A 17315-nucleotide genomic window follows, 5' to 3' on the forward strand; every position below is an offset into this window, starting at 1 on the left:
AAACAATACGATGTAATATTTTTATTACAAAGGTGATACCTAGTCCTGGTAGAAAATTTGGAAAGCATAAAGTTTTGAGGGAATAAACAGCAGTTAATTCCACCATCTATACTGCTCCAATTCAACATTCAGGTTATTTTCAGAACACTGGGATCATGCTATTCATGTCATTTTATAACCCTCCCCCCGTTTTTCCCCATTATTTCAAAATATTTCCGTTCTTCCATGTCCTTCCAGACTGTTCTCATTTTCAATGATCGCAAAATAATCAATCCTAAGGATATACCATAATCCATTTAAACATTTTTCTACTTTTGCCATTTAGGTAGTTCCCAATTTTCCGCTATTATAAATATGTGGAAGTGAACATTCTTGTACATAAATCTTTATATATACCTCGGATCAGAATAAATACTAAAGAGGGAAATTCTTGGGTTAAAAGGTATTTCTATTTTTAAAGTTTGCAATTCATCACAAGGTGATCTCTTTAAATTGCACCAATCTCTAGGTCCACCAGGGATATGAATGACGAGGCCAGTTTTCCCATCTCCTCAGCTCTGGATATTATTAGTTTCTCAAAAACCAGCTACAAATGCTGTCTCAGTAGTTACTGAATTTACATTTCTGAATACCAATAAGAAATTCTGTCCATGCTCTGTGGGGATTACTGGTCACTTGTACCTCTCTTGGACTGCTAAATCCTGTCTTTCATCTTCCTCTGGGTCTTACTTTTGTTTGATTGTTTGTAAGTTATTAAGAGATGAGAGATATTAATCCTCTTTATATTGAAAATATTAAATACTTTCTCTTTTTCAATGTCCTTTAACTTTTTTCCAGTTTCATTGAGAAATAATTGACATACATTGCTGTATAAGTCTAAGGTATCCATATAGCATGATGACCACAACAGGTTTAGCTAAATCCATCTTCTCATATAAATAGAATAAAAAGAAAAGAAAGAAGACTAAAGGAAAAACAATTCCTCCTTGTGATAAGAACTCTTGGAACTTATTCTTAACAACTTTCTTGTTTCTTTTAAACGTACAAATGTTTCAAATCTAAATATTCAAATCTATCACTTTTTCTTTATAATTTCTTTCTTTGCCGATAGGTTTCAAGTCCTTTTCTACCCTGGTGTCAGATAAATATTTACTTATGTATCTTCCAGTTTACTTAAAATATCTTTAATATGTAAGTCTTTAATCTGTGACTCATTTTGGTAGGTGGCATAAAGCTTTTACTTAAACTTCCCCCTACATAGCCAATTGTCTAAGCACTGTTTTAGAATTCATCATTTTTATACATACCAGAAACACAATAAGGAATAGGAAAGTGGATTTGTGTCTGGGATTCCCATTTGGTTGCAACAACCTAACTATTTTGTGTTGATAGATTAGTTTTACACATTTTAATTATGACTTCATAACGCATTTTAACATCTGAGACCTCCTAAAAAAATACTCTGGAAAAAAAAAAATCTACAGTCCTCTTTTATTATTCCTCTTTCCCAAATTTCTGGTGTTTTTTTTCACTCATTTGTTTTCCATACACCCTTTTAAATAATTTGGTCATGTTATTAAAACAACAACAACAAAACCTTTTTGAGACACTTATATACATTGCTGTAACTATATAAATTAACCAGAAAACACCAGCATCTTTGTCTTCTCATTCAAGAACATGATTCGTATCTCTGTTCAGGTCTTCTGTTACATTCTTCAGTACAGTTTCATAGTATTTTTCTGTCACTTAATATACTATTGTAAATGCAATCTTTTACACTGTGTTTTCTAACTGATGACTCTGAGACATAGGAAAGCTACCAATTTTTATGGCAAAGAATGACCGTTTTGTCTCTCCTTGTCCCATCTTTTTTATTTTTCCCCTTGTGTACTGTTTTAAGTAGCACTTCCATAATGATGTTATACAATACTTATCAGAGGCATCCTCATCTTGTTCCTAGACTTAAGAGGCTTTTATTAGAGAATGTGACAGGCAACAAAATGAACCTCCCAATTCATACTCATTCTCTTCCCTCCATTTCCACCACCTATCCTATTTTGTACATCAAAGACCCACTGTTTCACCCAACAGTTTTTGCGAACAAGCTGCTTCAGCATAAGCCTTATACTCCTTTACTAGATTAAAATCTGGATACCTGATTCAAGGTCTCACCTTGGACCCGGAAGCCAGCCTGCCCCCTAGCTGATCATACTTCAAGGAAGTGATGGCTGCTTTGTGTCCATTGAAGGTCACATTTCCTTCCCCACTTAGGAGACTGAAGATTCGGATAGACCCATCCTCATAACCAACAGCTAAATGTAGCCCATCTGGGGAGGGACATAAGCAAGTGACTTCTTGTTTAAGCCCCTGAAGGATGAGGATCTGAAATCACAAGAATCATAAACAATGTACAGGTAGAGTTAAGCACATTATCAAAGGAAATATGTGAGAATAACTGGGGACAGTAAAATTAAGAGCATCAATAATTCCAAATCATTCTTATGAATAATAATGAAATTCTGCAATCCATCTCAAGTTCTTTCATACAGGAATTATTATTTGTACAGGGCAATGAAACATTCAAGGTTAAAATTATTTTCTCCAAAGCTCTACATTAGCATGGTATGTACAAAAATTTCCCAAGCGATAAATTACTAAGTCCTTATCCTAAGTTAACACTAAATGATATTCCATAAAGGGTTATAAACACATCCTTGTTTTAACTGAGCCCCATCTTGAGAGAAACCAACCTGTAGGGCACTAGGGTGCTACATGGTTTATCCCCAAGAAACTGGCTGGCAACATGTATCAAAGTATTAACCTCTTGGGAGTCACACAGTGACTGGGCAAGATCAAAATACCTGTATTTGGTGTGGTAGAAATGGTAGGCTTAGGGAACTCAGTGACACAAAATATCAAAGCCTAGTTTAACAAACTGGGGCCTCCTCTGTATCAGTAAAAAAAAGGTTCTGCCAACACAGCTAAGTATTATTCCTTTCAAACGCCTAATATTTTATAACTGGTTGTGAGGGCAACTAGTAGAACTTGAAAAATAAAGAATTGGTAGAGAAAACCAAACATGTCAGAATTGTGATTACAAATAATTACTTGTAAATACTACAAATGGATACCTAAGAGGTAAGCTCCTACTTGGTCACGGTTTTCAGAATTTAGTGCAGAAAAACACAACAGAACCTGATACTTGGCTACCTAGACCCAACGAAGAAAGATTTCTCTTTCAGGGGCACATACCTTAAAAAAAAAAATCTGTGCATAATAAATCAGAGCTCTCCCACTCTGCCTCTCCATCCTCAAATACCTATAAATCAGTTATCGACCTAGTTGATCTCCGGCTTACCTTCTCTCCTTTCCTTAAGTCCCAGATGAAAACGTGTTCGCAGGCTGGTACTGCCACATAGCGTCCTTTTTCACCACGAAGGGTCACAAAGACAATATTACCTTTTTGGCTGCCAATAAGGCCAAAGACTGCACTGGCAACATAGCGTAGGTACTGCTTCGTGAGCCCCATGTTATAACGACTGATACTGCAAGTGAGGTAGCTGTGCACACACAAAGAAAAGTCAGCTCATTGGGCACCCTGGTTCTGCCAGGCTAGCAAACACCACTGTGTATCATGTGATTAAAACGTGTAACTTGTGACTTCTTAACCTTTATTTACTCTGAATAAAGCACTGACATAAATACCTGGACATCATCATTTTGTATTTGCTGTTGACTCAACATGTAAGCCCTCATTCCTCAAGTCTCAAATTGGTCACCTTGTCGTGCCCGCCTCACCAATAACTGACACATGGCCTTAGTGCAGCTAAATAATTCACTACTGTTCATTTAACCACCAACAAATTTTTACACTGAGATTGACAAGACTGAGTCGGAAAACATTTACAGTGAACAATCACTGTAATCCCACTACCTAGACAAGTGCCGTTTTAGACACTAGAGTGTTGAGTAAAATAAAATCCCCAACCTCGTGGCACACATCCAGCAGTGATTCTCAAACTCTAGTATGTATCCGAATCACCTGAGGGCTTATGAAAACAGATTGCTGGGAACCACGTCCACCAAAGCTCCACAGTGCCTATTCTGATTCAGTAGGTATGAGATGGGAACCAAGATTTTTCTAAGAAGTTCCCAAGTGACGCTGTGGTTGTGTGGTTCCTCACTTGGGAGAAAGACTGTTCTAGTACATGTATGTCCTTCTTTGACTTCCAAATCAGGTCAGCCACCTACCCTTGGCACAGAAAAACGATACAGCAACATGGCATATTATTTTTGAAAGATGCCTTAGTTCTCCCCTAAATCAAATTCACTGAAAACACGTTTATAGATAAAAAAGACAACAAGTGAAGGAGATACCAAGTCACGCCAGTCTGGTCTTGATATGGAAGAATGAAAAGTGCCCCAAACACCCACGCAACTTAAAAAAGACACAATACTAGACAGCAAATACACCCTTTTTGGGGAAGCTGATTTTTGTTGTTGGTTATTACTTTTAGTTTAATTCTACAGGGTCCATTCTGATTACACTTGGTTTTAGCCTACCTTAACAGACAAATGATCAATGCCTACTCTCTTTAGTATTTTCTTTTAGTAACCATTCATTTTTCCTCACCTAAGAACCAACAAAGCCAGTTAAAAATCAAGGAAAGAATATTAACATGATGATAATGCTGTTAGCCTAGGCCATTTCATCAACTCTTCCTTACTCCTCCAGCCCCTTAACTATAGTTCCTCTTGATAGTCTTTGGCCATCTATCAATTCTTTCCACAGTATTTTCCTTGGAGTCTTCATATAGCATACCTAGGCCTAGGGACACCTATATCTCTATTTCCAGTCCTGTTCATGTACGCGAATACAAATGATAGAGTTCCAAAAACTTTCATGAGATACCCGTTCAAATACCTTGCAGCATCATACTGAACATGGGTAAAACCGAACCTACCTCACTTCCTGAACCCCTCGTTTTTTTTCTTATTCTAAGATACACAATCCCCTTTGCCATTCAGGCTCATAAGCCTTGCGGCAAACTTTGGCTCATTAATAAAAAATATTATTATAGCAGCCAAGACTTACAGAGCACTTACTATATGGCGATTTATTCAATGTATACACCTGAGTAAACAAATGCAGTTGTTTAATTACAAATAGCAACTGAGTTAACTAAAAGGGTTAACATGTGCAAAGCACTTAGAGAAGCATCTAGGGGCGCCTGGGTGGCTCAGTCCATTGAGCCCCGGACTCTTGTTACATTGGGGTCATGATCTCAGCGTCATCAGATTGAGCCCCAAAGTTGGTTCTGTGCGCAGTGGGGAGTCTGCTTGAAATTCTCTCCCTCTGCCCCTCCCCCTGCTCATGTTCTCTCTAAAATAAATATTTTTTTAAAAAGCATCTAGAGGGGTACCTGGGTGGCTCAGTTGTTAAGCGTCTGCCTTCGGCTCAGGTCATGATCCCAGGGTTCTGGGATGGAGCCCCACATTGGGGCTCCCTGCTCCGCGGGAAGCCTGCTTCTCCCTCCCCCACTCCCCCTGCTTGTGTTCCCTCTCTCGCTGTCTCTCTCTCTCTCTCTCTCTGTCAAAATAAATAAATAAAATCTTTAAATAAATAAATAAATAAAATGAAAAGCACCTAGAATATTTTAAGTATAAGGATAAAAAATTCTTCACAATAACCTTACAAAGTAGGTACTATTCTTACCTCCATTTTACAGACAAGAAAACTAAGCAAAGAGATATGCAATAACTAGCCCAAAGTCATATACCCAGTTTTAAGCGCCAAAGCCAGGTTCCAACACAGTCAAATTCCAAAATTTCTTCTTTTAACCACTAAGCTAAACTGCTTCTTTGCCTCTCTCCTCTCTTTTGTTAGAAACTTCCACCTAATTCATCGGTTTTCTGAAGTAGGATTCTTTTCTCTCTTTCCATTTTCTGTTCCAGGTCTTTTATCACTGGGTTCTTGTCAGGTTAGTTGGTTTCCTTCCTTGTCCTGCCACCTTGCTTTCTTCATATTGTTCCTCTCACCTAGAATAAGGTGCACTGTCATGTCTAACCTATTTTTAAATCGGTATTATCTTCTGAGGCCCACTTCCTTCGAGGCTAGACCATTCTCGCAGCCTTTTCTATTGCCCCAGTATTTAAAAGTATGTTCCATACGACTTGGCACTAGTCATTTGTGTCTCACGTGCACAGATCTTAACGCCTTTTGGAGAGAGGTCACGACCTAACCTTCTTCCGCGACCTACCATCCCTGGTTCCAATACATACGGAGCCCGAAAACACGTTGTTTCTATGAAGTACTGAGGGGCTGGGGCGTAGTAACAGACCTGTCAGACGTCCCTAACCCGAGTCTTCAGTCAGGACAGAGTGAGGGGGTGCTCCGCGCACCGATGCCTGAGCATCCTCGGGAGACCCGGTGCACGCGCCAGCCCCGGGCGTTTGCTGGCGGCCTCCGGGGACGGTAGGTTCCCAGTCACCACCCTAGCAACCGGCCGCAAATGCCCCCGCCTCCTCTGCTGCTGGCGCCACGGAGGCCTCAGCCAGGACCACGCAACTAACTCTGAGCCGCGAGCAAAAGCGATCAAACGTCGCGCGCCTACAGTCCTCACCTTGGCTTCCACGAGGTTCCGAGCCTCCTGGACCCGGCGCCGGGACCTACCCCTTCCGGGTCCGCTTCGGGACCCACTTCCGCCCGGCATTCCTTTTGCCTTCGAGGAGGAAATGACGTAGGCGCTCTCCGGTTGGTGAGGACCGGCCGGTAGCGGAAGTCAGTGTTTCGCCACTCAAAGCTCTTGCAGCTGGTCACTCCAGCCTCCTGGGACTTTGACTCGTCTGACCGCCGAGCTCCTGGCCAAGGGTGTCCGGGGATGCCGCTCGGACGCTTTCTACGAGGAGCTTAACCCACCCTGCTGCCCGCCCGGATGGGACCGCCGGAGTGCTGTAAGAAGTGGGACTGGGACCGGGGCCGGGAGGGAAGGCGGGGCGGAGCGGGGTGGGGGCGCGGCGGGAGGCTTTCGGACTCGGCGGGGACTGAGGGTACGGACAGAGGGGGTTAGTGCTGTCCGCTCTCTGGAAGAATGAGCCTGCCGCTTCTTTCCCAGAGGTTAGTCGGGCTCCTCTGGCCCGCGGCGCTGTCGGGAACGACCTATCGAAGAGAGAGGGTAGGTGGACCTGGGCACCAGGGTCAGTGGTGCTGGAGTCACTAGGAAGGCACGCGCCCTGATGCAGGCGAGATAGGGCGGCTGGGACCTTTGCGGGTTACAGTCCCAGGGTTGAGTTTATGTTGCCGCGGCTGTGGACCCGGCGTCCCACAAACTGAGAGCAGCTCCAGCCAGGGCTTGGTAAGGCGCTAAGCCCAAGATGCTGAGTCGTCTGGATCCCCGCAGTCCCTGGAGGGACATTGATCTGGCTTTGTGTTTCCGCTCCCTGGCCACTTGAGGGGGAAGTGACGAGGGCTGACTCCTCCTTGCTTGGTAATTGAGGTTTAGGTGCCCTGTCACCAGGTAGAAATTAGTTTTTCTCTCTCGCAGCTCTGTCCGCTTCTATTCTTGGGCTGTATAGAAATGTTCAAAAATGAGTTCCGATGTCTGTAGTTGTGGAAAATTAAAGCTAACATATAGCTGTACAAAAGAAATAAGCCTCTGCCTTCGCTTATTGAGCAAGATATCTGCAGCCAACCTAGAAATTAGACTTTTATCTAAATTATCTGGTTATTTTCAGACGTTTCTTGAGTTTTTCCTTTTTTTTCGTTTCTTGAGATCCTAAGACGTGCAGCCAGTCTTCCATAGTCAAGAAAATTGCAGTAATAGTGAATGGATATGATGAGACTGTAGACAGATGTTGTAGGTGTTTTGAAACAAGATTACTGTGGGTTGGATGAATGAGAAGGGAGGAAATTGTGGCAACAGACTATTGTTTCAATAAGTTTCCTGAGGAAGGGAGCATTTAGGTGGGTTTGTATGGTTAATATCTCCCATAGGAGATGTGCATTATATTATTATAGGGAAAAAACGTGTGCTTCAGTAGAAAACTGCATAATCTAGATTCTATATAGAAAGCTGTTCCAAGAAAGCAATTTTACAACTCTGTGAACTATAGATAACTAATGTCAGTACTAAATGTTTTTTGTCTATAGACACGCAGATTCTGTCCTCTTAGATTCAGTGGAAGTTGCCTTCTTGTACATTCATTTCAGTATTTCTGATCTATTAATGTGTTCAATTTTGGGATTCCTTTTATCTGTCACCTGACAGGTTCTCTTTGAGTTAAATAAAATGTTGAACACATTTTCATTTTTATATTTGAATGAGTCATGATTTTACTTAAAAAAATTCCTTTTAATGTTATGAAATATTACGGGAAGGGACAATCACAAATGGAAAAAATAATTTTAATAAGAGTTGGTGTAAGAGCACCTTCGTACCAAGATAATGCATCTTATAGAATTCCCAAATCATACAGTTTTAAAGAGTATAACCCTAATTTCTAATTTAAGTTTCAAATTGTTCAATTTATTAATACTTATCATTAAGACATAGTAAACTTCTTTTAATATGAAGGTGGTACTACAGACTCACCTTTGGGGCCTGTGTTCTGGATGTTTTTGAATGACCGTGTTAAATTTGACCTAGACCATTGACACTGCTTAGAAATATTTTTGTTTTACTGTATTTATTGTTGACATATGTAGCTGCTTCAGTTTGTTTTTCCACCTAAGTAACTTAAAAAAAGGTTATTTCCATTTGCATAGAATGATTTTTAAATATTATAATAGATTTGATGTTGGGATGGAGTATTATACATAAATATCTAATGTGCCCTGAAGTTTTAAATATTTAAATACACGGCATAAAAAATGGTAAACCTGTAATTTATCTCTTTATACTTTTATCCAGGCCTGTCTAACCAATGTAAGCATTTTGAAGAACAAGCAAACAGATTTAAAATTCCTGCTTTTCTCTTAAATGATACCATTTTCTTTTTATCCAGACAAAAACCAGGTTATACTGAGACCGTGATCCAGGGTATTCTGTCTGACTCTGCTTAGTCTTGAACAATAAAAATCTAACCTCTCTAGCCAATCCAGTTATTCATATAAAGAATTATTTAGAGGACTTCCTTTTTTATTTTTTATTTTTTTAAAGATTTTATTTATTTGACAGAGACACAACGAGAGAGGGAACACCAGCAGGGGGAGTGGGAGAGGGAGAAGCAGGCTCTCTGCTGAGCAGGGAGCCCTATGCAGGGCTAGATTCCAGGACGCTGGGATCATGACCTGAGCTGAAGGCAGACACTTAACGACTGAGCCACCCAGGCACCCCTAGAGGACTTCTTAAACTAAAAGACTGAGAGATTTGTTAAAAAAAAAAAAAAAAAAAAAGCACTTAACCTAAATGTTTACAATATTTGAGAAAAAAGACAAGCTGCAGGGTAATGAAAATCGTTTATACTCATTACGGGTTTGGATTATATAGAGAGTTCTTTTTGTCTTTACGTCTTCAATCATGAAGATACTGAAGGTAACCCTTAACATAGTATGGCTAAGGAAATAGATATGATCCATTCTGGAATCTTCTGCTTGTCTCATGTAGATTTTTTGATCCTGGGCATAGATGTCTTGTCTCAGGAACCTTTAATACTAAGGTTTAGTGTTTGCCTTTGAACCTGTTCAAAGTACAGAACTGATCAACTTATACTCTGGAAAGTCTTGCTTTAGCTATAGATTACTGTAGCTTTTCCCCCCCTCCCTCACCTGGGCAGTCTGTCTTCTTTCTATCATTGGGATTCTTAATCTGAGTCTGGGAACCTTCTCAAATTTATTTGTAACTCTATACTTGTATGAGCTCATCATGTGCTCACATTTTGGGTGGTAAAAAGGTCTTGACCTCTTAGGTGATTCTCAGAGGTATCTGTGACCCCAAGAATGTTAAGAACCACTGTACCTTAAGCATCAGAGATCAAATTTTCCTGCCTAGCTTGGCTTTGCTGTGTTGGAGAAGAGGGGAGATTTAAACCTCTTTTTGGTGAGAAGACTCAATTTCAGCTTAAAGATGGAGCTGAAAAAGAATTTTCCCTTTATTAAATGTTATGACACTTTCTATATAATGCCATTAAATTTTGAGAGCCCTGAACTGTATTTATTACTCATTAAGTACCCAATATCTTATGGGTCACAATGACTTTTAAGATCTGGGAAGAAGGGCCCACAAATTATGCAGACAAGATGTGATTAGAGATACAGGAGAACCACCAGTAGTTTACTGTCAAAGAAGATAATAGAATTTCAGAGAAAGAATGATCAATAGTTAATGCAACTAAAATTTGATTAGTTCCTGGATTTGACATTTGGTCAATCATTGTTAGACATTGAAAGAGCAGTTTTAGCATTGTTAACAGAGATGGAAGCAAAACTGCAGTAGGTTGAATAAATGGGAGTAAAGGAAATAGAGCTGCAAAACAGATTATGCTTTAATGGTAAATGGTGGAATGAGGAGTTTTCACTGGTGTCTGAAGAAGAAATGGGGTAGGAAAGTTTTTTAGAATAGGAGAACCAAGGGGAAGGAGAGAGTAGATATAGTGAAGGGACAGTTACGACATTCTCTTACAGGAGAGCTGGTGAAGTGGAGTAAAATGCATAAATGAAGGCAGTTTGGCAGGTTTAAAGTGTGGCTCCCAGATGTGCCCTTACCTCTGTAAAACTCTTCTACTTTTGGTCTTAACTGTCACTTTGTGGAAGAGACATTCTCTGCTTCTCCAAATCTAAATTATCTTTCCACCTTGTTCTTCTTTACAGAACACTTCTCACAGATTTTAACTATGTATTTATTTCTGTGATTATGTATATTTGTGTGATTTTTATGAATCTGTCTCTTCCATTAGAGTCTCTGCACCTAATAATGCTTGAATAAATGAATGCGTGGAACAAATAAGCATTTATTATCTTGCAATTTCTATGGGTCAGGAATTCGGTAGCAGCTTAGTTTTGTGGTTCTGGCTCATGAGGATTTCTCATGAGGTTGCAGTCAGGATGTCAGCTGGGCTGAAGTCATTTGAAGCCCAACTAAGGCTGGAAGATCCAAGGTGATTCCTTCACTTGCCTGGGCATTGATGCTGGTTGTTGGCAGGAACCCTCAGGTTCTTTCCATGGGGACCTCTCATGGGCTGCTTGAGTGTCCCACATCATATGAGCTAATTTCCCCAGAGCAAGCACTCCAAGAAAGAGCACAATATCTTTTATGACTCATCCTTGGAAGTCATATACTGTCATTTCTGTGGTATCCTGTTGGTTACATGGGTCAGCCCTATTCACTGTAGGAAGCAGCTATACCGGGGCATAGATATCAGGAAGCAGTTATTGAAGGACATCTTGGAGGATGTTAACCACAGATGCTATATGGTATAGCATAGAGAGTCACCCAAGAATTATTAAAACCGTTTCCTAATAGTGTTGATGGAGGGCCCAGCTGACACTGAAAAACATGCATTTGTCTTGGCAGCAGACAGGATAATTACTGATTGTTTTTTTTTTCCTAGTAGCATAGGAGCAGAATTAGAGAAAACAGATGTTGGATTGATCTAGGTATTAGGGATTAACAAGTCATTTCAAGGGCAGACACTGAGATAAATATCTTAATTCAGCAATTTGTGTTTGGTTTTTGGTGCTCATTAGAGTCTTTGACAGCAAGTGTTCTAGTCTCTTGTCATACACGGAGACATACCTTTATCTCAACAGCGGTGCAGGGGACTTCCACATTGGCTCTGAGAAAACTATAACAGCTTTTATTGTGTCTTGCGTTGCGCCAGATTATATCACTTAATCCTCACAATAACCCTAGGAGTGTATTATTCTTATTTTTGAAATAAGGAAACCCTGGCTTACAGTCAAGGATAACCCAGCTGTTAGGTCCTAGACCTAAACTCAGGCCTGCTGATAACAGAACCCCAGCTCTCACATTGCACCACCCTTCCTCTCCCTGACAGTATAATTGCATGTGGAAATATTTATCTCAAAATACTAAAGAAGCTGGATTCAAAATTGTACATACAGTATGATTTCACCTATCATAGAAAAAGATAGGAACACTATTAAAGTTTGGGAGTTTTTCCTTTCTTAACTTTTTTTTCTTAAATGTCCTATAAGTGAGTATTACTTAGAAAGAAAAGTTACTTAAAAAAGTAATTTTGTCCTGAAAGTTAGCACTCAAGTTTGCAAAATGAAAACAAAGTTTAATGTTTAATGGAATTTTTTATATTATAGTTAAAAAGTTTTAACACGGGGCGCTTGGGTGGCTCCGTTGTTTAAGCATCTGCCTTCAGCTCAGGTCATGATCCCAGGGTGCTGGATCGAGTCCTGCATCGGGCTCCCTGCTCAGCAGGAATCTGTTTCTCCCTCTCCCTCTGCCCTTCCCCCCTGCTCGTGCTTTGTCTCTCATGCTCTCTTTCGCTCTCAAATAAATAAATAAAATATTTTTTTAAAAAAGTTTTAGCATGAGTCATTGTCCTCAAAAATCTGTGAATAATTTTTTAAAGTATGAATTTCTGTGAAGTGTCATTCCATTGAGTTTCAGGCAGTTCAGCCATGGAAAATGAATGTAGTCTCTATTTGTCCTCTATGCAGCTCGTCCAGCTCAGGTTTGAATACTTTTTAACAAATCGACAGATCTCATGGTTGCCTCTAGTTTCAAAGGCCAATTGGATGGACTAAACACCAACTTCTAGATAAAATTAGTTTCTTTATTTCAAAATAATCTCAAGAGTTTTTTGTATCAAATAAGAATAATCCTCTCATACAGTTTTATCATGGTATAATCTTTAAGGCCTTTCAGTTGTTAAATAAATGATCACATTTCCTACTGCACGGTGCTGGTACAGAATTAACATATTGTGCCTGATCCATGGTTCATTCCACTTTGTATCTCACATTTCTCAGCAAGAAACACCAAGGAATTAGATGTAGAAAGGTGTATTTGTTCTCCTTGCCTCTAATAACACACATTAGGATCACACAAAAAAACTTCTCTAACAGGAAGTTCACATGCCAGCTTTCATTCTTAATTGTCTGTCTGCTCAGTGTTACCGGTGATGACCTCTACCTTAGCAGACCCACTGATGAGTCATCAGTCCTGTTACTCAACATTTCAGTAGCATTTACTGAGCCTTCTCAAGCACTCCTCAAAACACTTTCTTCACTTTGCTTTTAGACTGCCATACTTTCCTGGTGCTCCTTCCTGTCTTATCGATCCTCTTTGTCTCATTTTTTTTTTGACTTGTCCTCTTTCCAGCCTGTAAGTTTTGCCTTAGGACTCAGCCCTCCAGTCTCTTTTCTCCATTTGCATTGTGTCTCTTGGTAATCATATCCAGTTCCCGTAGCCTTAAATACCACCCAAAGGCTGAATCTTCCATATTTACGTGCGTAGCCCGACCTCTCCTCTGACCTCTAGCCTCATATAGCCAATTGCATGTCTGACATCAATACTTGGCCGAATGAGGGGCATCTCAAACTTCACACATGCAGAAACACAGGAGGAAGAATGACCTTGATTGTCACTGTGCCACACAGCCTACTCCAGCCTTCCCCTTCCCTGTAAATAGAATTAGCATCTACTCAGTTGCTTTCTTTCAAGCAAGAAATCTAGGAGTTACCTTACCTTTGATTCTGTTCTTTTCCCTCACCCTTCATATTCATTTAGCAAGTCTTATTGACTCTACCTTCAAAATACATTCCAAATCCAACCATTTCTCCTCACCTTCGTCACCGTCTCACCTAAATCCGCAGTCATTTTCTGTGCATCTCTGGTTGTACTCTCACCCCTACTGGATTTCACTGTAGCTAGAGTTATCTGACAAAGTGTTACTTATGTTAAGTCATTCCCCCTATCAAGATCCTCTAACAGCTTCCCCCCATATTTACAATAAGACCAAACCTTCTTATCAGGACTTACACACTGCATCATCCAGCCTTTCCCTCTCTCATCAACCTCATAACCTACCACTCATTACCTAGCTTATTTAGTTCTATCCAGATCAGTTTCCTCGCCTTTCCTGGGATACACCAAGCTCCTTCCTGCCCTTTGGGCCTTTTCTCTTACTATTTCCTCTGTCTGAAACACTCTGCAGTGCTTCATATGGCCTGATCTCTCACTTTGTTTAGCTCTCTACTCAAATAGCACCTTTTTTCTCATAATACTTATTGCTTCCAGTCATTCTGTTGGATACCTGCTTGCTTGCTTGTTTGGTTATTGTTTATCATCTCCTCTCCAGGAAGCATTAGCTCAGTAAGTGCATGGACTTGCTCTGTCTTATTCACCAGTGTATCCTCAGTTCCTAGAACAGTACCTGACACATAATAGATGCTTACAAAGATTTGTGAATGAATGAATCTACATTTTACTGAAACAGCTATCTGACTTCTTGGCAAATTAAATATCCTTCCTTCTCTTTGTAATACTTGATACTGTGTGTCTTCCTATCACCCTCCTCTTCCAATTTCTGTATTTCTGTACAGCCAATATCCTACTACATCAGTGTCTCATGCCACATCTTATAAATTGTCTAATCCTGTTAATTCTTCCTTTATATGTGGCCTCTCAAATCCATGCCTTCTCCATCAGCTTTTCCTACTAAATTCAAACTTTTATTGACTCTTACTACTTGATTGCAGGAACCTCCCTGCTTCTCATTTTGTCTTACTCAGTTATCATTAAGATCTTATCTCCATATTATTATTTGACTGAACTCTTTACTTTTTTTGATTGAACTCTTTAAATTGTCCATATTATTTATCTTTATATCTGTTGCAGCACGTAGCAAGCCCCCCTCCCCCAATAGCAGACATTCAGTGAATGTTGAATGAATTGTCCTGTGTTTCTGGGAAGTAGAACTGGTGGGCCATGTGGTTATTTTAATGGCCGTGATTCTTTGGTAAGAATTTGTGCTGAAATAATCTCCCTTTCTTCCTGTTTTAGAGAAGCTACAGCAATTCTTTGTTGTATATTGGTTTTTATGGAGTATTTTAAGAAACTAATCACACAATGTCCTATTAGAGCATTTCACAGTAGAGATTTGTTTTTTTGATCTAATAGAAGTAAAATAGTATCTGTATTTTTCTATTAAAACAGTTCTTTCTTGTCTCTTAAGCTAAAGTCTGCCGTGAATATTGAATTGCTGAGGAATTTGGGGAAAGACAAGCTGAAGTTCCCATTCCATGGATCCCTTGGGTGCACCTTCCCAGTTTGTGGATGTGGATACACTACCAAGCTGGGGCGACTCGTGGGAAGATGAATTAGATACTTCTGATACTGCAGCTGAAACCTTTCAGGAAAACACTATTAGATCACCTTTTCTTTACAATAAGAATATCAATGGGAAAGTGGTTCTTTGGTAATTCTTTGATTAAATCATACCGTGATACAATACTCTGATAATTTCTTCTAAACTTTTTTCCCATAATTTCTTTGAAACTCTTCTTTGTAAGCCCCAACATTGTTGATATATTATTTCGCTTATACTTACGTTTTATTGAGGCATTGTTGACATACAGTAAACTGCACATTTTTAAAGTGTACAGTTTGGTGAATTTTGACATGTATGAATCCATGAACCTGCTCTCTCACTTTGATCACCCCAATCAAGATATTACTATTAGTAGTAAGACCTTTTTAAAAAAAAAAAAAGAAAGCTTTATTGAGATATAATTCGTATATCACACAATTCACCAGTTTAAATTGTGTAAGTCCGTAGTTTTTCGTATATTCACAAAGTTGTATGACCATCGCCACAGTCAATTTTAGAACATTTTCATCACCCCAAAGTCCTGTTCCCACTAGCAGTCATTCCCCATTTCACCCATCTCTCAGCTGCAGCCAACCACTAATCTACTTTCTCTGTGTATAGATTTGTATATTCTGGACGTTTCATGTAAATGGAATCAATTTTGACTTAGTGTAACATTTTGAAGGTTCATCCATGTTGGAGTATGAATCAGTACTTCATTCCTTTCTATGGCCAAATAATATTCCATTGTATGGATGTACCTATCACATTGATCACTTTATCAGTTCATTAGTTGATAGACATTTGGGTTGACACTTTTTGGCTATCATAAATAATGCTGCTGTGGTATGCTCTTGAAACCAACCACTTTTAGCTATATAAGCATTCTATTACAGTGAAAGAGAAATGCAGAAGAAGCAAAGGAGTAACATGAAGGTTCTGTGGGTTTCAGGGTTGTAGTATTTGCACTAAAGTTCTAAGATGCCAGATTAGTCTTCCTGAGTCCAGAACTACTCTTCTGCTGTTGCTTAAGCTTGTGAGCTACCAAAACCAACGTTGTAAGGGGAGTGAGGATAGAATGTTTTGAAAGAATTAGCAGTTAGTTTTCTTATCTCCCTCCTCTTCTCCACTTGTTCATTTGTTTATCATTTCCTCAGGAAAGGAGATGTAGCATTACTGAACTGTACAGCCATTGTGAATACGAGCAATGAAAATCTTACAGATAAGAACCCTGTGTCAGAGAGTATCTTCATGCTCGCAGGACCTGATTTGAAGGAGGATCTCCACAAACTTAAGGGTGAGTGAGGTTTCCTAGGTATATTGTTGCTTAGGAAACATTTATTTTTGATATTTGAAGAAGGATATTTTGCATTTAGTGAGAATACTAAGTAGATGTAGCTGTTTTGTTATTGTTTAAACTTCATAAACAACAGCTTTTGAAAACCCCACATTGTGTTAGAAGCAGAACACTGAGACTTTACCCTCAGTAAACTGCTCTGTCATGTTCTCGAATTTGAAAATGACAATCACTGTAGCCAGTTAAATCTTTGGTAGTGTTTTCTTAGCTATATATTTTTCTTGCATTAATAAGCCTTGTGAAACAACTATCCTTTCTCTAAACTGAAAAATTTTATCATGATTTGATATTGATAGAGAATTTTTCATATGCCTCGTGGAAAGCAGTTGTTGCACTTTGGAAATGTAATTAACTTATTGATAAAACCAAAATGCATTGTAAGAGCAAAATATATTCTCGATTAATTTTATACTTGCTCCTTTTTCCTTAACCAGAACATTCTTCTGAGAATATTTCATTGGAAATGGGGACAGGAAGAGTTCTATTAGTTCAGAATCTTATTTACTTTATCTGCATTCATTTTCTTAAATTACCAGCCTGGCAAACCAGGTTACTGTTATTTGAGCCCAAATAGAATATTGTGAAATTCAGTCATCCCATTTTATAAAAAGTATTTATGAAATACAGCAATGTTTCTTAAAATGTAAACAACAAATCTCACCTGTATAAA

The 17315-nt window shown here is 39.3% G+C and overlaps 2 protein-coding genes across 5 annotated transcripts in view; one reads left to right on the plus strand and one right to left on the minus strand.

Moving 5' to 3' along the window:
* The window catches only part of WDR3 (WD repeat domain 3), a 30413-nt gene extending 23720 nt beyond the window's left edge, over positions 1-6693 (minus strand). Inside the window, exons 1-3 of one of the 2 annotated variants that reach the window (XM_028102082.2) lie at positions 6627-6693; positions 3362-3563; positions 2176-2385 (exon numbers count right to left, since the gene is read on the minus strand). In XM_028102082.2, coding sequence (XP_027957883.1) covers positions 2176-2385; positions 3362-3532 — 381 coding nt within the window. In that variant the 5' untranslated portion in view covers positions 3533-3563; positions 6627-6693. Of the gene's footprint in view, positions 1-2175; positions 2386-3361; positions 3564-5426; positions 5594-6626 lie in introns of those variants that run through there. The other variant, XM_028102083.2, reaches the window with a different exon arrangement.
* Positions 6694-6785: 92 nt separating this feature from the next.
* Positions 6786-17315, plus strand: part of GDAP2 (ganglioside induced differentiation associated protein 2) — a 62634-nt gene continuing 52104 nt past the window's right edge. For all 3 annotated transcript variants that reach the window (XM_028101994.2, XM_088022317.1, XM_088022318.1), the window contains exons 1-3: positions 6786-6957; positions 15154-15396; positions 16446-16585. In XM_028101994.2, the coding sequence (XP_027957795.1) occupies positions 15221-15396; positions 16446-16585 (316 nt within the window). In that variant the 5' untranslated portion in view covers positions 6786-6957; positions 15154-15220. The remainder of the gene's footprint in view (positions 6958-15153; positions 15397-16445; positions 16586-17315) is intronic.

The sequence above is a fragment of the Eumetopias jubatus genome, unplaced genomic scaffold (assembly GCF_037043125.1).
Source record: "Eumetopias jubatus isolate StellerSeaLion01/CBP00866 unplaced genomic scaffold, mEumJub1_p1.0 scaffold_4, whole genome shotgun sequence".
Lineage (NCBI taxonomy): Eukaryota > Metazoa > Chordata > Mammalia > Carnivora > Otariidae > Eumetopias > Eumetopias jubatus.